This window comes from Chiloscyllium plagiosum, unplaced genomic scaffold (genome assembly GCF_037043375.1).
Source record: "Chiloscyllium plagiosum isolate Xiang-an unplaced genomic scaffold, Cpla_swu_hap1 HiC_scaffold_39, whole genome shotgun sequence".
In the NCBI taxonomy this organism is placed as follows: domain Eukaryota; kingdom Metazoa; phylum Chordata; class Chondrichthyes; order Orectolobiformes; family Hemiscylliidae; genus Chiloscyllium; species Chiloscyllium plagiosum.
In genome coordinates, this window is record NW_028270177.1 from 30,695,723 (window position 1) to 30,714,061 (window position 18,339).

Genomic DNA, 18,339 nt, shown 5'->3' on the forward strand with positions numbered 1-18,339 from the left:
GAGAGTTCAGGATCAGCATGTTTCTGTGAGGACGAAAGATAAGGATGGCAGGATTTGGGAACCCTGGATGACAGGAGATATTGAAAGTTTAGACAAAAATCAAAAGGAAGTATATGTAAGGTTTAGGACACTGAAATCAGATAAGGCCCTTAAGGAATATAAAAGGAAGTAAGGAAGTACTTAAAGGAGGAATTAGGAGGGTGAGAAGGGCCAATGTAATGTCTTTGGCACAACTAGACGGCATAGATTTAGGGTGGGGGGCAAGATTTATAAGGGACCTAAGGAGCAGCTTTTTCTCAGAGGGTGGTCCGTGTATGGAAAGAACTGCCAGTGGAAGTGGTGGAGGCTGGTACAATTACAACATTTAAAAGGCGTCTGGATTAGTGCATAATAAGAAGGGTTTAGAGATTCTGTTCGCCAAGCTAGGAATTTGTGTTGCAGACGTTTCATCCCCTGTCTAGGTGACATCCTCAGTGCTTGGGAGCCTCCTGTGAAGCGCTTCTGTGATGTTTCCTCCGGCATTTATAGTGGTTCGTATCTGCCGTTTCCGGTTGTCAGTTCCAGCTGTCCGCTGCAGTGGCCGGTATATTGGGTCCAGGTCGATGTGTTTGTTGATATCATCTGTGGATGAGTGCCATGCCTCTAGGAATTCCCTGGATGTTTTCTGTTTGGCTTGTCTATAATAGTAGTGTTGTCCCAGTCGAACTCACGTTGCTTGTCATCTGCGTGTGTGGCTACTAAGGATAGCTGGTCGTGTCGTTTCGTGGCTAGTTGGTGTTCATGGATGCGGATCGTTAGCTGTTTTCCTGTTTGTCCTATGTAGTGCTTTGTGCAGTCCTTGCATGGGATTTTGTACACTACGTTGGTTTTGCTCATGCTGGGTTTCGGGTCCTTTGTCCTGGTGAGTTGTTGTCTGAGAGTGGCTGTTGGTTTGTGTGCTGTTATGAGTCCTAGTGGTCGTAGTAGTCTGGCTGTCAGTCCAGAAATGTTCTTGATGTATGGTAACGTGGCTAGTCCTTTGGGTTGTGGCATGTCCTCATTCCATTGTCTTTCCCTTCGGCATCTGTTGATGAAATTGCGGGGGTATCTGTTTTTGGTGAATACATTGTAGAGGTGTTCTTCTTCCTCTTTTTGCAGTTCTGGTGTGCTGCAGTATGTTGTGGCCCTTTTGAACAGTGTCTTGATGCAACTTCATTTGTGTGTGTTGGGGTGGTTGCTTTCGTAGTTTAGGACTTGGTCTGTGTGTGTGGCTTTCCTGTGTACCTTAGTGGTGAATTCTCCATTTGGTGTTCTTTGTACCATCATGTCTAGGAATGGGAGTTGGTTGGCCTTTTCTTCCTCTCTAGTGAATCGGATTCCTGTGAGTGTGGAGTTGATGATCCGGTGTGTGTTCTCTATTTCTGTGTTTTTAATGATTACAAAGGTGTCATCCACATATCTGACCCAGAGTTTGGGTTGAATTTGCGGTAAGACTGTTTGTTCTAATCTTTGCATTACAGCTTCTGCTATGAGTCCAGAGATGGGTGAGCCATTGATTTGTTCATATATTTGGTTGTTGAATGTGAAGTGCGTTGTGAGGCACAGGTCCAGTAGTTTGAGTATGCATCGTTGTTGATAGGTTCATCGTCTTGTTGTCTGTTCTGTATGTCCAGCAGGTTGGCTATTGTTTCTCTGGCTAGGGTTTTGTCGATAGAGGTGAACAATGCCGTTACATCGAATGAGACCATAGTTTCTTCCTTGTCTATGTGTATAAATGCCGGAGGAAACATCACAGAAGCGCTTCACAGGAGGCTCCCAAACACTGAGGATGTCACCTAGACAGGGGACGAAACGTCTGCAACACAAATTCCCAGCTCGGCGAACAGAACCACAACGAGCACCCGAGCTACAAATCTTCTCACAACCTTTGAAGGGTTGAGAGAGATATGAGCCAAGTATTGGCAAGCAGGATTAGATTAATTTAGTATATGTGGTTGGCTTAGACAAGTTGGACCGAAGGGTATGCTTCCATGCTGTACATCAGTATGACTTTATTAAAGAGAATCCCAAGGTATTTTATACATATATTAGGCACGAAAGGGTAGCTAGGCAAAGGATAGGTCCAAGAGGAGAAAAGGACATGAATGATGGTAAGATTTGGGAGGGGTATGTTGATATTGTAGGGCATATCAATGCTAAGAAAAACACAGTGCTGAGGATCTTGAAAAAATTAAGGTAAATAAATCCCTTGGGACTGATGGATCAACCCCAGGACACTAAGGGAGACAAGGAAGGAGATTGCTAGGGCCGTGACAGAGATCTTTGTATCCTCTTTAGCTACAAGCAATATCCCAGAGACTGGATAATAGTCAGTGTTGTTCTTTTGTCTAAAAAGGGCACCAGAGATAATCCAGGAATTTGTAGACTGGTGAACCTCATCAGGTGGTAGGGAAATTATTGGAGATAGTTAGGAACAGGATTTACTCATTTAGAAAGAAATGGACTTATGAAGAATATTAGCATGGTCTTGTCTCAAAATTGATCAAGTTTCATGAGGAAGTGACAAAGATGATTGAAGAGGGTAAGGCAGTTGATGTTATCTACATGGACTTTAGTAAAGCATTTGACAAGGTCCCTCATGGCTGGTCCAGAAGATTAAGTCACAGGAGATCCACAGAGTTAGTAACTTGGATCAAAATTGGCTTGGTCATAAAAGAGGGTAGCTGTGGAGGTGTGTTTTTCTGACTGGAAGTCTCTAACCAATGGTGTTCTGCAATGATCAGCGCTGGGACCTCTTGTTTGTAATATGTATAAATGATTCTGATCAGAAAATTTGTAAAAGATACAAAAATTGAAAGAGTTGTTGTTAGTGAGGAAGTTTGTCAAAGGATACAGCAGGATATAGATCAGGTGGAAAGTTGGTGGAGAAATGGCAGATGAATGTAAATTTGGACAAGTGTGAGAAATTGCATTTTGGGAGGCCAAATGCAAGAGGATACAGTAGATGGCAGCATCCTTATGAACATTGATATACAGTGGGATCTTGGGGAGCAAGCCCCATAGTGCCCAGAAAGTGGCAACAGAAGTGGATAAAGCAGCAAAGGCAGCATATGGCATGCTTGCCTATATCAGTCAGGGCACTGAATATAAAAGTTGACAAGTCATGTTGCAGACATATAAGACTTTAGATAGGTTGTATTTGTAGTATTGTGTGTAGCTCTGGTCACCACACAATTGGATGGATATGGAAGCTTTGGAGAGGGTGCAAAAGGAGTTTACAAGATGCTGCCTGGATTGGAGTGTATTAGTTATAAGAGGTTAGACAAATTTGGATGGTTTTCACTATTGTCAGAAGCTGGGAGGGTGACCTGATAAGAGTTGTATAAAATTATGAGGTTGGATAGTGTCGATAGTCAGAGGTGTTTTCCCCAGGATGTGTCAAATTCTATGGATTATAGGTTTAAGTTGAGAACGGGAAAGTTTAAAGGAGATGGGTGAGGCACTTAAGAAACAGAGGGTGGTAGGCATGTGGATGCTTTGCCGGGGAAGTGACAAACTGCTTCTAAGAGGCATATAAGCAAGAAATAGAGGGATACCGCCCATGTGCAGGCAGATGGGAAAGCTAGTTTTGAAGAAACCATTTTTGAAGGAGGGTCTCTGGACCCAAAATATGAACTCTGATTTCTCCCTACAGACAAAGCCTGACCTGCTGCTTTTTTCCAGAAATTTCTGCTTTTGTTGTTGCAGGTGGATGGGTAAGTCTAGAATGGCATTATGGTTCACACAGATGTGGGGGCCAAATGGCTTGTTCCTCTGCTGTACTGTTCTATGATGAAGTTTAAGAACTGTGACCCCTCACTGTAATCTAGCATGTGTAAATTATTCCAAGCAGCAAAGAAAAATAAGCCAAAGAAGATTTGAAACATTAAGCCTTCACAAATGCTGTCGGGCCTGCTGTGTGTGTTGTCTGCTTTTATTGAAGTTTAAATGAAAACCTTTGAGGTCTGAATTAAATACAATATTTTAAAAGGGATGGTGTTCCCCTTTTCATATTTTTCTTTTTGATGCAGGCAGAAGTTTTCTTTTGCTTCATCAGAAATCACTAGTTATCAGCTACCTCACACAATAAAAAAGTCACAAGGAGAAGGCATGAAGACAATAGTCACTTGAAACCAATAAATTTCCTGCCTTACTCTAAATAAGCCATTAATACACTTAGATTTGATGGTTATACAATTCAGGCTGAAAATGCACATTTTTTTTTTTAAAATCAAGGGTACTTTATTAAGACGAAACAAAGTACAGCTGCTACAAGAAAAATACATTTTGAAATTTCATCTACTTTGTTGACCATTTTGCAGTAATACAATTTAAAATTTTCACAAAATCGATGGACAAATCCAACTGCTGTGTAAGGAAACATAAATGGCAAAGCAAACAAATACTAGATAAAATTAAGCTGCATTTATCACATTTACATGAAAGTATTTGATCTGAACATTGAGAGGCCAGTCTTCTTTCAGAATAGTTCAGATTAAACATAGGACCATTTATATCATCAATCTAATTTTATCCAATTATGTTGGTTCATTCCTGATGAATAATAGTGTTGCCTATTTAATAAATATTTAAATAAAACACTTTTTAATATAAATTAAGTACTGAATAATCTTCTGCACAAGATTTAAAGTCAGTGGAATTAAATATCATCCACTCACTGAATGTTAATGTCCTAAACTATATTGCTGGTAGACCAATCTTTTAAAGCAATATGTTAGCAGAATTGAAAGATGTCTGGGCAGTTATGGATGGCAAAGTGTCTTTGGGTAATTATTTAAAAAAATTAGAATCCATGATGGCAGTAGAACGTGCATCTGAAAAGGGTGCAACACTTTGAAGGGTTCCTATGGTTTCTGTTTTGGGATTCAACTTTGTACATTATCCATATTTGTTACAGTCAACCCAATTCAAGCTACTTAATCATTGAGCACCATACATCTACTTGTGTTATTTTTGTTACTTAATGTGAGTTGATAAATCACATTGTTTGAATAATCAGGAACTGCCTGTTAAGTTCACAAAGCTGCCAAACAGAGCTAACTTCACTGACAAAGCAAAAACGTTTCAGGTAGGAAAATATAATTCCATTTGTTAGCATCCTGCAAAGTATTTTTAGTGGAAGGAGTTCAAGCTAGGTAGCAGTAGTCCTCATTTCTGATTTGACAATGATTGCTCAAATGTCGCTGAATTATTTTGGGGCTTCCTTTTAACAATCAGTGAAGGGATCCAGAGCAACTGGGCACAAGGTGCAAGTAAATATTTTCCTACTGAACCCAGAGAGGGATCAATCTACAACACTGGAATGATTTTAAAGAAAGGAATGATGTATGGTTAAAATTATGAAAACACTGGATTGCTGTTATACCTTATTTCAACATGTTATATTTTCTGTGTACAATGAATAGCATTTGCATGCCGAAATGAGTCCAAACACAATATATGCCATATACCAGCACACTTAGTTTTGTAATGTTTAAACTCAATGAGTCTCAGCCATTTAGTTTACACCTATGTCAGTTTCTATGACAACCAGGAATCAAAAGTCTCTCTGAAGTGAAATGTGAAGGTTTGGAGGTTATTTGAAATAACGGTGGTCTTTTGAAAAACTGGGACTTTTTAATATCAGAACTGGTCACCCAGGGAAACAAAACTATTCCATCTCAATCTTCTGTAAGTATCTAAGGCTCAACATGACACAAAGGAGAATTGACCACAATTATACAAACAGCTGCTGGACTGAGAGATTGTGCCATGTGTAGACAGCATCATACTAACACAGTCACACGCAAATATTGCTAATTAAAGTTACAGATTTCAAAGATTGTTCAATGGGGGTGTGAATATTTATGAAAACAAAAATCAGGCTAACCATTCCCACCTGACAGAGAAAAACCAAACTCCAAAGGCTAATGAACAGGTGCTGGACAGAAGAGTGCATCTTTTTACCAGGGTTCCTAATATATGTGAAAAGTTAGCATTCTACTTAGGGATCCCTAAAATAGGCTGAGGTGTCTTGACATATGTAATTTCAATTTGCATTCCTCACCTAGAAACTTAAGCGATCCCCATTGGTTCAAATGGGGATCGCTTAAGAAAAACAGCCAAGGTTCATTGATTTGTAATTGTATTCAGGTTGTTATTGAAGTTTAACTAAATGTATGATTCTGATCTTATCACTAGATGCTAGTGGTGCTGTTTGTTTCAGATCAGATGTTAAATTAAGATCCTGGTGCCCTCTGGGGTGGAGATTAAAGATTCCATGTCACTGTTTTGAGAAAATGGAGACTTCATTGGTGTCATGGCTAACATTTATCCCTCAAATTCAAACCAATAAACAAAATTTGAACATGATCACATTGCAGTTGTGGCATCATGCGGTGTGTAAAATTAGCTGCCATGTTTCCTATATCATAACGGTGACAGACACAAAGTACTTAAATTGGTGATCCAAGACTCTGAAATGTCCAGAGACACAGGCGCAAAACTTTCCTTTTTAAATCAAGACCACAGCTTAGTTTAAAGCTGTGCTACAGTAAGTAGATTAGAAGAGCTGTAGCAGAGAGTGGTTTAACTGTCTGGACATGATACCAATAGTGTTGTCAGGAAGATAGGGGAGGTCTGGATGTATCATTCTGCGGTCCTACATTCAATCTTGAAAATTATAAGGCTGCCTCAATTGCGATTAGTAGTTGGTATTTAACTCAGTCCCTGCACTCAACACAGCCTGTTTCAAAGGGTACTTCATGCCCAGAGCAGCTGATGTATCTAAAAGGACTCTGAATGGAGTATGACTTTTCAGAGTTATTAGAAAAGGTTTCAACTGAACACCACTCGAGGCAAATGCTCTGATGAAAAATGCAGTAAGGTGTTCCAGTCAGAAAGTGACAAGAAAGCACCTGGATTTGGCTCTGTTGATTGACGACTGGAAAACAACAATTGCTTTATGCTGTACTGTGTTTTCCATTTATATATTTTGTTCTTCAGAGTATAACTAAGGAATTATGTTATGGCCTATGGAGCTACTAATATTTATATAGTGCTATTAATGTAATGTCCCAAGGTCCTACATAAGAACATAAAAGCCACACGGGAGATATTAAGGTCAGATGACCAAATGCTTGGTCAAAGAGGTAGGACTTAAGAATTGCCTTAAATGAGGGAGATGAGGTAGAAGAGTGTCAGGAGGGAATTCCAAGTCCTCAAAAGAACTGAAGACATGGTCACCAATGATGAAGTGATTGAAAGCAGGGGTACACAAGGGGCTAGGATTAGATATGGAATGTTGGGGCACTGGAGGAGATTACAAGTGGTAGGCAGGTAAGAAGCTACATGTTTACAAAGTCTCCCATGTGACTATCCGTGTGTGTGTGTGTGTGCTCGCGCGTTGAGTGTCCACAAGTGTATGTCCATGACAGCATCTCGAGAGAGATTTTCCTTGTATTTGTCCACAATGGACTTCCTTGTGTGTAGTTTCTATGTATGCAAGATGGAGGGAGTTGAAAATAAGGATGAGAATTTTAAAATTAAGGCACTGACTGACAGCAAATGTAGGTCAGAGAATAGGGCTGATCGGGGAACAGGACTTGGTGCAATTTGGGACTGGGCAAAGTTCTGGATGATTTCAAGTTTAGAAGACCATTCACCCCAATTTGTATTTTAAGATACACTCAAAAGTTTCCATAATTGTATTGTGAAGTGTACTGAAGGAACAGACATGTCAAAAGTTTTCATCCTGCACTTACCAGGACATATGCAAAAATATCAAATTTCAAAGGGAACAACAACATGTATTGCATGGGAAAAAGGTACTGATTGGTCTGCAAGCAGACAAATAGGTCCAGGTACAGTCATGGAAAAAGGACCTGGGAATTGTTCCCAAGCTTTTCTTTAACATAAAAACTGACAAGTCAAATCTGATTTTTTAAGACATTTATTGTGGGAAATGCACCAGGAAACAGTTGTTTTCCAATATTTTGTTTAACTGAAAAAGGTGCAATGCTTGGTCATTTTCTGTTGGTAAAGTTCATGCAATATAAATTGTTGTTCCCTATGAAATTTGGTATTTTTGCATCTGATGAGTGCAACATGAAAAACATTTACAAACATCTCTATTTTCTGCAATACTTAAAGTCTATACTCCAGTGAATTGCGCTCTAAAATAGAATGAAGCAGGAGAGGGCCTTTTCCAAAATGGTGGCCTACTGAAAATATCTAACGTTGTGGTGCAATATTGGAAAATAGTAGCCAGGAACATTACAACACGTGATAAGTTAGGGCTCAATTTTAATGGATTCCCCAATAATTCCCTGCTGTTACATACTAAACTCACCTTACAGCAAACTCCTTCAGTAAGGGTGACATTCAAACAGTGTGGAATAAGAAAACACAAGGAGGAACATGGAATTTAACAACATTAAAAAAATTCTAAAATGTGAAAGGCTTTTAAAAAAATGCGGAGTTCTTTTTGATATAGTCAAAATATCTCAATCTTATGGTCATGGTTTGGCAGAAGGCAAATTTTAGTTGATGCCATTATAGAGATACTCTTTCAATAAGCCAAATTATGAGCCACATTGTGGCAATCAGCCAGAGGCAAACACATACAAACCATAGAGCTAATTCTGCACTTGCAAAGTTAGGTAAGTTATTACTACACTGCTGCTACAGCACAGCATTATTCCTCATACACACTGCAATCTATCACAAAAACGTCAGAGCTAACCACGTGACTTTTAATATTAAGAAAGCAAACCAAAGGTTTAGACGTTTGTGTAGTGAAATAATTTGACTTGCACCTAAGGAAATTCAGGGAGTAGATCAAGTAGCTTAAATAAAGATCAAAAATCTTTCAGTAAAACAAAATCCCAGATCCTCAAAAACATTTGAGAACAGGAGGTTTAAATTAGGTTCTTTTTTCAGAAAGAAATGCAAATAAAGCCCCTGATACATAAAAAAGACTCCCAAGCAGATTTACAAATATTTCTCTGCCAAATACAGTTACATCTGTTAACAAAACAATAACATTTGTGAACAAACAACTAAATACTTGAGACAAACTCAGGATGTAAGGCAGTGTCTGCCGAGTGAACACAAGGCTTGAGGTTTTAGGGATTCCAAATGTCAACTCGTGTTCTCACAAATGCTTTTCGTTTCCAATGTGTCTTGTATCTGTTTCATTATTTTTATTGTGGTTTTCAGCTCAGAACAGTGCGGGTCAAATGTAGTTCACATGTACACATAGGAATTCATTTTGTGAAGTGCCAAGTGGCAAGAAATGGACAATGAAAAGGAAATGAGAGATGAATAAAGAAAGATCCAAGAAATGAAATGAAGTTGGTAATAAAACTAATGGTGATGGCAATTATATGAATAACAATTTCAAACCAGAAGTTCAGGGTGAAGCATACCTCTGAAAATTCAATTAAGGCTAGTACCTAAGTGGTACCTAAAAATGGGAATTATTAGCACAGATATGCCTGGAAAGCATATTGAAGCAACAATATGACACTGCTGTTTTTCAATTTTTACATTGTAAAAGCCAATTTCAACCTCCTATCACATAATTGATAGAAACAAGATTAAACAAGGCTGAAAATGAAACTAATTAATTCCTGTCCTGAAAAACAGTTAATAGATTTCAGTAATGCCGAACAGCAACAAGCATTTTTGAACTTTGGAAATTCATGTAACTGAAGTCTTCAGCCTGACAAAATATTAAATCAGACATAACATGGAATGCTGCTATGTTTCACCATGCCAACATTCTGCGTGATTGATCTAATCAAGATCTTTTGGCCAGGGATAACACATTCTCCATTCCTCCACCTGCAATAACATGATTATCAAAACCCCAGAAATGCTTTCATATCAAACTTTCAGCAAAACTATCAAATTTACACGAACAATATCAGAATGGCTCTCATTCATTGATATGCAATTTCAGTGATAAAACAGATTACATATCTCGCAAACACCAATTCAACCACACAGGGTACAGTTCACAGAGCATGGTTATTTATGATCATTTCACCATACGAACTATTGTAAAGCACACCAGCCATGTTTCATTGCCTGTGCATGCTACAATGCTGCACAGCCAAGGTAAAACAGGAGACAGCCAGAGCTCTTGCTGCAAAGACGGAGGAGTCACAACCATGTTAGGGTCTTACACCAAGTTTATGAAGTTGGTATGCAATTCTTTCTGGTGAATATCTCTGCCATTATATGTATAGTTATATACATAATTATCTTTTAGTCTGCATACTTCATACTTAGCTCAGGCACCTACATTTTAAAATCATCTTGTTCTGATCGTGCAAAAAAGCAAAACATTTGAGCAATAAATTATTTTGTACTCAGATCAGGTAAATCTGCTGATGCACAAGGATGCAGCAGCTTAAATGAGTATAGATAGCATATTTCACTAAGTGAAATATACAGGAAATCTTGCATCAAAAACACTGTGCAGTCAGTCAATCTGAAGATCTCAACATTATTTGTAAAAAATGTTTGCCAAATTGGGCTTTAAATTTTCTTGAACTTAAAATCACTTTTCTTTTTCCTCTTAAGCATTTTGAGAATTGTAATTAAATATAAAAAAATCCACATTGGGTAAAACATGAACACATTTACTATTTTGTTTTTTTACCTCAAAAGCTTTGTAAGCAATCTTGGATGAATATATTATTCAAATTAAAAGACATTTATGTGACACTTATTATCTAGAATCTTTGTTTGTTCATGGGATGAGGGAGTTGCTGACTAGGCAGCATTTATTGCCCATCCCTAATTGTCCAGGGGGCAGTTAAGAGTCAATCATATCGCTGTGGGTCTGGAGTCACATATAGGCCAGACGAGGTAAGGATGGCAGTTTTCTTCACAAAAGGGCATTAGTGAACCAGATGGGTTTTTCCTGACAATTAGCAATGGATTTGTGGTTACTGTTAGATTCTTAATTCCAGATATTTATTAAATTCAAATTCCACCATCTGCCGTGGCAGGATTTGAACCTGGGTCCCCAGAATGTTATCTGGGTCTCTGGAGTAACAGTCAAGTTTTAATACCACTAGGTCATCGCCTCCCTCGAATGACAATAAATCATGTCTGACTGGTTTAAAAGCAAACTAAGCCAAAGCAAAAGTCACTAGAAAACACATACTAGTGTTATTTCTAAGTAGAAACACCTTAAGGCAGTATTACTGCTAAAGCTAGGTATTTGTGTCTTAGGTACCATGATAATGTCACCTGAAGCTGTTAATCTAGGACACTGTAACCTTAGGTGGTGAATTTATGATCAGAAATGCATGCTGCATATAAAGACTGACCCCACAAAACTGCATGGCAGACTAATGTCTTAAATTCATATTAAGGCATCTTAGAGGAGATAAACATTTGCCAAAATACTAAAACAGTGTTATTTTCTGGCTTGGAGATTTGGTACGTAGTACATATATACATTGCAAAAAGTGTAGAAACAACATGCAGCTTCTGGCTCAGTTCACATTGTTAATCGCAGGTAGTCAAACCTTGTCACAAACATGGAGACTCTCAAGTCCTTCAATAGCAGACTATCACTTTCAATGGTCAAACTTCAACTGTCAAAAGGCTTCACTTGTAATAAAATAATGCTACAAATTGTCATCCAGACTAATAAGTTCTCTTGCATTGGTGTCCAGAAGCAACAAAGTTGGTCTTAATGTTTAAGAAAAGGAAGTCTTGGCAGTGAACATCATGATGACATCTGGTTTGAGTCAAATTCCAGTATTAACTGTTTGATGTGAGATAGCTTCCTGTGTAGGTACTCACAGCGAACCTTCTCTTCCCGATATGCAGGATGGGTCTGTTTCAAAAGATGGGAGGAAAAAAATTCACACTACCAAAATTGCCAAAAAGCACAACATATAACAAATAGCTTGTGATGATAGCCACAACCAAATTGCACAATGTGTACAAGAGATAATGGGTTAGATGGAGAAGGTAGTTGCACTCATTGCTAATTTAGAAATAGTGATAAAAGGACATAAGTTTCCATAGATATTGATGACCTCAGGTGATACTGAAAGAAACAAGAGAAGAGTCAGGGGACAATTGAACAATAGGATAAAGTTACTGAATAAATCTGGAGAGCTGATTAAGCTGAGAAATAGAAAAATGGACCTTGTCAAAATTGAGATTTTTTTTTGCATTGTAAAGGAGTGTATGCAAAATAAAACATGATCAACATTAAACTGATAAACAAAAACAATCATCTCTGAAGTATTTTGAAAATACCCATTTCCCACATTACAACATTCCCAGGCAAAGACAGATGATGAAAAAAGTCCAGCAGCTAACAAAGAGAACTCTGGAAGCAGATCAATAACAAAAGGGTGATAAAAAGGAGGCTGATTAAGGAAGAAGCTGATTTATAATGGAAGCAATAGGCATAGTTGAGGTGTGACTTTAATACGTTGCATCTGAATTTACTTATCAGGTAGATGCTGCCCAGGCCATGGTGATAGAGAAGGAAATTTTTAAGTTGTTAAGGAAGAGGTATTGGATAAACCGTTAGTACTTAGGTTGACAAAGCACCCGGCCCTAATGGGATGCATCCAAGGAGAGTGAAAGATGGGAGAGTGGAAATTGCAGAAGCACAGGCAATTATTTTTCAACCTTCAGCAGACTCCGGGATAGTCCTGGAATGGTTTCTAGAATTGGAAACATTATGTCCTTGTTCAAAAATGGTTGCAAAGAGATCCAGCAAATTACAGACCAGTCAGTTTAACTTTGGTGGTGAAGAAGCTTCTAGAAACAATTATCCAGCACAGCAATAATAGTCACAGAAAATGGGCATTAATTTGCAAGAGTTATTTGGATTTGTTAAGGAAACGTTGTATCTGACTAACATTTATGAAGTAACAGAGAAATTTGACAAGAGCGAGGTTATTGATATAGTGGACATGGATATTCAAAAGGCATTCAAATATGTGACACTTAGAGGAAAGTGATACATAAATGGAATAAAAGGCACAGTTGCAATGTGGATTAAAAAAAACAACTGAGGGAAAGGAAACAGAAAGTAATGGTTTTTGTTTTTAACCTGGAGGAAGATTTATAATGGAATTTCCCCAGGGGTCAGTATTGAGATTTCTGCTTTTCTTGATATATGTATGGTAAAAATGGGACCATTTCAAAGTTTGTGGATGACAAAAAAACTGGGAAGAACTGTAAGTGATAAGGATGGTTACGTACAACTTCAAAACAAACATGGTCAAGTTGGTGGAGTGGGCAGATAGGTGCAGAAAAAGTTCAAATGTGGAGAATTGACAGGCAATACACTTTGATGCGGGGAACATGGAGAGACAGTATAAAAAATGGTGCTATGCTAAAAGGTGTATAAGTCATTGTAGGTGGAAAGGCAGGAAGGGAAAGCTGTTAAAGCATATAATATTCTAGGCTTCACTAATAGTGGCATAGAGTACAAGAGTAGGAGGATTACAATGAACCTATGGAGAACACCTGGATAGACCTCAGCAGCAGTACTGTGTACAGTTCTGGGTACTGACTTCAGGAAGGATATAAACGCAATGGAGAACATGCAGAAAATCTTTACGAGAATGGTTCTAGGGATGGGAAACTTCAATTATGAGGATAGACTGATGAAATTAGGACAGAGGAAAAAGGTTAAGGGGGGAATTTGACATAAGTTTTCATAATCATGAGTACGGACACAAAAGATGGAAGAAACTGTTCCGACTCAAACAGGATCAAAACCATACGACACAGTAGGAAAGCGTTATGCAAAAGTAGCAAATACAAAGCAAGATAAAAATCTTTTCACAGAGCAGTGTTCCAAGTTGGGAGTGCACTGCATGAAACTGTGGAGATGACAGGTTCTACTAAGGAATTCAAGAGGGAATTTGATGACTATTTAAATAGAAAAACATGCAGGAGTTTGGACAGAGTCATAATGTTCAATGAGCAAGTACAAACAGGATAGGCCAAATGGCCTCTTTCTATACTGTAATTCTGTGAAATTGAAGGAAACAAAATCTAGCACTTGATTTGGAGAGAGTTAATGAAATAGTCTCTTCTAATTTAAGGCTTAAGAAATCAGCAAGACAAACAGCTAAGTTATCCAGAAACTTTAATTCTGACCAATTGCATAAATCAATTTCCAAATTTACAAGATCAAAAAATTTGGTAAAGCTTCCTTCACTCCCCCCAAAATGAGTAACCTACCTTCTTAAATTTCTTATATTCCTCAAATATTTGGTCCTCCACCATCTAAAATACAATACCAATAAAACAGGAATCAAGTTTTTAAAAACATAAGTGTATTTATATATCATGTCAAACATTCAAACATGGTTTCAGACATTAAGCATTAGATACAAAACTCACTCCTCACCCATAAAAAAACAATGACTGCAGATGCTGGAAACCAGATTCTGGATTAGTGGTGCTGGAAGAGCACAGCAGTTCAGGCAGCATCCGAGGAGCAGTAAAATCGACGTTTCGAGCAAAAGCCCTTCATCAGGAATACAGGCAGAGAGCCTGAAGGGTGGAGAGATAAGTGACAGGAGGGTGGGGGTGGAGAGAAAGTAGCAGAGAGTACAATAGGTGAGTGGGGGAGGGGATGAAGGTGATAGGTCGGGGGCAGGTGGAGTGGATAGGTGGAAAAGAAGATAGGCAGGTAGGACAAATCATGGGGACAGTGCTGAGCTGGAAGTTTGGAACTGGGGTGAGGTGGGGGAAGGGGAAATGAGGAAACTGGTGAAGTCCACACTGATGCCCTGGGGTTGAAGTGTTCCGAGGCAGAAGATGAGGCGTTCTTCCTCCAGGCGTGGTGAGGGTGAGGGTGCGGCGGTGTGGCTGATTGATGCAGGTGTCCCACCCTGTGGCCCAACATTTCAACTCCCCCTCTGCCGAGGACATGGAGGTCCTGGGCCTCCTTCACCACCGCTCCCTCACCACCAGATGCCTAGGGGAAGAACGCCTCATCTTCCGCCTTGGAAAACTTCAACAGTTCCTCATTTCCCCTTCCCCAACCTCACCCCAGTTCCAAACTTCCAGCTCAGCACTGTCCCCTTGACTTGTCTTACCTGCCTATCTTCTTTTCCACCTATCCACTCCACCCTCCCCCCTCAACCTATCACCTTCATCCCCTCCCCTACTCACCTATTGTACTCTATGCTACTTTCTCCCCACCCTCCTCTCACTTATCTCTCCACCCTTCAGACTCTCTGCCTGTATTCCTGATGTAGGGCTTTTGCCCGAAACGTCGATTTTACTGCTCCTCGGATGCTGCCTGAACTGCTGTGCTCTGCCAGCACCACTAATCCAGAATCACCCCCTCACCCATGTTAAGTTATCAATTCATCAGGCCACAGCTTGTTGGTAAATAATTGAGATGTTCAAAAACAGAAGTGGTTACATTACATCTTTTAACACCAAGTCAAAATACATATGCACTGCAATGAAATTCAACCATGGTCTTCCAATATTACCAACTTAAATGGCAATCTAAATTTGTATTTCACCAATTCTATTTTAAATATAAGTCATTAGTTAAGCATTCTTAGCAGAATTTAAACAGAATAGAGCCAATTTTATTCTAAACGACTATGGTCTTAAACTATAAGTAATCAATTAGTTGGAAATATAGTTTCATGAAATTCAATTAAAAGTTTAAGGGAGTGTGTTCAGATTGGGACCACATTTGCCCTTACAATCTGTCTCCTGAGGTTCAGATTATCGGGTTCTACTTTGGTGCTCCTGTTTCTTATTTGCTAGCATATCCTCTTCAAGATCTGTGACTTAGAGCTTCAGAAAGAGCTGTTTACATCACTTATGCATAGAATAGATCAATCTTGATCTTCTAGTACTGATCTGCAGCAAGCAAACTGACTTCATTCACTTTAGTGGTTGCTGTATTACAACTATTGCCAATTACTTCATGCCCATTGGGCAATATGAACAGGCTATGGAAATTACCATGGGCTCTCAATCCTTTAGTTTTTCAAACTTTTACATTGTTTTGAAAAGTATACTCTCTTTGAATTATTGTAATTTTCTTTTGAAAATTCAGTCTACCACTCAATTTTACATGTTGGAGTGACTAGTCTATTGAACATAATCCTATTCAGATTTTTAAGAAAGGAAGTCACAAATTGGGTTAGAGTCGTGAACAGCAAATGTGAAGCAGCCTGGCCACTGAATAATTGAACAGGAATCCAGTTATTACGTCAGAAACATTAGTTTAGGTTAAACTGAAGCAGCATTTTATGGTTTGTTTATGTCTTTGTTCTTTCAGTTTAAAGTCTGACATGGAGTACGGTGAACAGCAAATGAAATTGCTCTAGCTCTGCAGCTTTCCTGAACTGGCACAAATCAAACAGGAAGGCAGCTGCACATCATTCCATTTTAATAAATCACCTATCACTTCAACATGTTTAACACAATAGGTCTACTGAATTAACACATTGTACTAGGGCAGGTAAAACCAATGTTACAATATGATTATTAATAAATTCAAACGGGGACACGAAAGAGATAGGTGGAGGGGGGGTTGAAAGTGATAGGTGGTGAGCAAGAGGCTGGGCAGGGGTGAGAGACAGGGGAAAGGCGGTAGCAAGAGCAAGGGTAAGGCGATAGTGGGTGGGCGGATCTATGAGGGAGAAGATTGCGTGTGTAGTGGGAGACAACTGAACAGCATCAAATTCTATCAAATAAATGCGTTCTCTTACCTTGTATTCCTCTGTTCCCGGGTTAAGTGCTTTGATTTTTGATCCCAACTGCATGAATTGTTCAGTTATATTTCCAACTCTTGCGTGAAGATCCCTGTATTCACTGTATTCTGCATTAAAGTCATTCCGATAGTTCTGATATAATTCTAAAGATGAAATGGCAGTGTACTTTCTGCAAAAATAATTATGTTGTTACCAAGCTTCCAAAACCACAGAATTCTAAAGCAATAACTGAACACAAAACAAAGAAAAAACAAAGGTTCTTCAATTTTCTGTGTTAAAGCACTCTAGCTATTTATGGGAAATTTGTTGACGGGCAGATGGGAAGAAAGTGCTGGGATTTCTACAATTTCTTTGATACAATAATTGTTTTAATTTATATTAACTTTTACTCAAGGACTCTCAAACTCTTAACCCATATGATTTAATACAGCCCAAATGTGAAAGTTTAACAAGATTTTGTCCAGCTTGCTTTTTTCTGCTGTACATAACATTTGTATTATATGTAGAATTTTCTCTTGCATTGTTTTAACACACAAAAACACTTCAACATCCAAAATTAAATGAAGAAGCAATCTGAACAAAATATATGCCCAAAATGCCTTTTCAGAAACAATAACATCACTTTTGTCTCTAACTTTTAAGTAGACATTATTTAACTTAAAATGGAAAGAAAATTCTAGAAATTATTAGAATATAAAACCTGAAGGTTAGGAATCTGATTTTTAAAAGTATTAATTTCTCAGAACTGGTAGAATCAGTGAATGCAGCAAAAATGAAGAATGTGTCAGCAAGGAATGAAGCTTAAAATGGAGTAGTACATGGATCAATTGTGGGGGCACAATTATTTACAATCTATATGAGTGACTTGGGATAAGGAAAGTGAATGCACTATATGGCCCTCCATTTTGGGTGACACAAAATACATGGGATAGCACGTTGAAAGCTTGATACAAAGACTCTGGAGAAGGATATGAGAGGTTAAGGAAGCGGACAAAGAACTTGGCAAATAGAAAATAATGTGAGAAAATGTGACGTTATGCACTTTCGCAGGAATATTAGAAGCGTTCAATAATATTTAAATGGAGAAAGATTGCACAAAACTAGAGATGTTTGTGACTCATCAATCATAAATCATTGAAATATAGCAAACAAGTTCAGCAGTTAATAGAGAAGGCAAAGGGAATGTTGTGGCTTTTGTTTTGAAGGGATGAGTATCAAAAGAGTCAGATCCTGCTAAAACTGTAAGGCATGAGTCAGATCACAGCTGCAAAACTGTAAACAATTTTGTTTCCCTTATCTAAGTAGCAATATATTGGCTTTGCAGTCAGGTCAGAAAAGGTTGATGAAGCTTATCCTGAGTTTGGAGGGACTGTGTTATGAGCCGATGCTGAGTAAGTTGGGCCTGTACTCAATGAAGTTTAGAAGAATGAGAGGCAACCTCATTGAGAAATACAAGATTCTTAGGGATTTGACAGGGTTAATACAGAAAGTTTTTTTCCCCATGTGGTAGAGTCTTGGGTCAAAGGGAAAGGTCTCAGAAAAAGGGGCTTCTGTCCACTTAAGACAGACA

General features: G+C 38.6%; 1 protein-coding gene across 1 annotated transcript in view; it reads right to left on the minus strand.

Annotated features, from left to right (window-relative positions):
* Positions 1-10,768: 10,768 nt before the first annotated feature.
* The window catches only part of LOC122541052 (RNA polymerase II elongation factor ELL), a 79,646-nt gene continuing 72,075 nt past the window's right edge, over positions 10,769-18,339 (minus strand). The window contains exons 11-13 of the mRNA XM_087981202.1: positions 16,767-16,938; positions 14,260-14,304; positions 10,769-11,878 (exon numbers count right to left, since the gene is read on the minus strand). Of these exons, the coding sequence (XP_087837328.1) occupies positions 11,768-11,878; positions 14,260-14,304; positions 16,767-16,938 (328 nt within the window). The 3' untranslated portion in view covers positions 10,769-11,767. The remainder of the gene's footprint in view (positions 11,879-14,259; positions 14,305-16,766; positions 16,939-18,339) is intronic.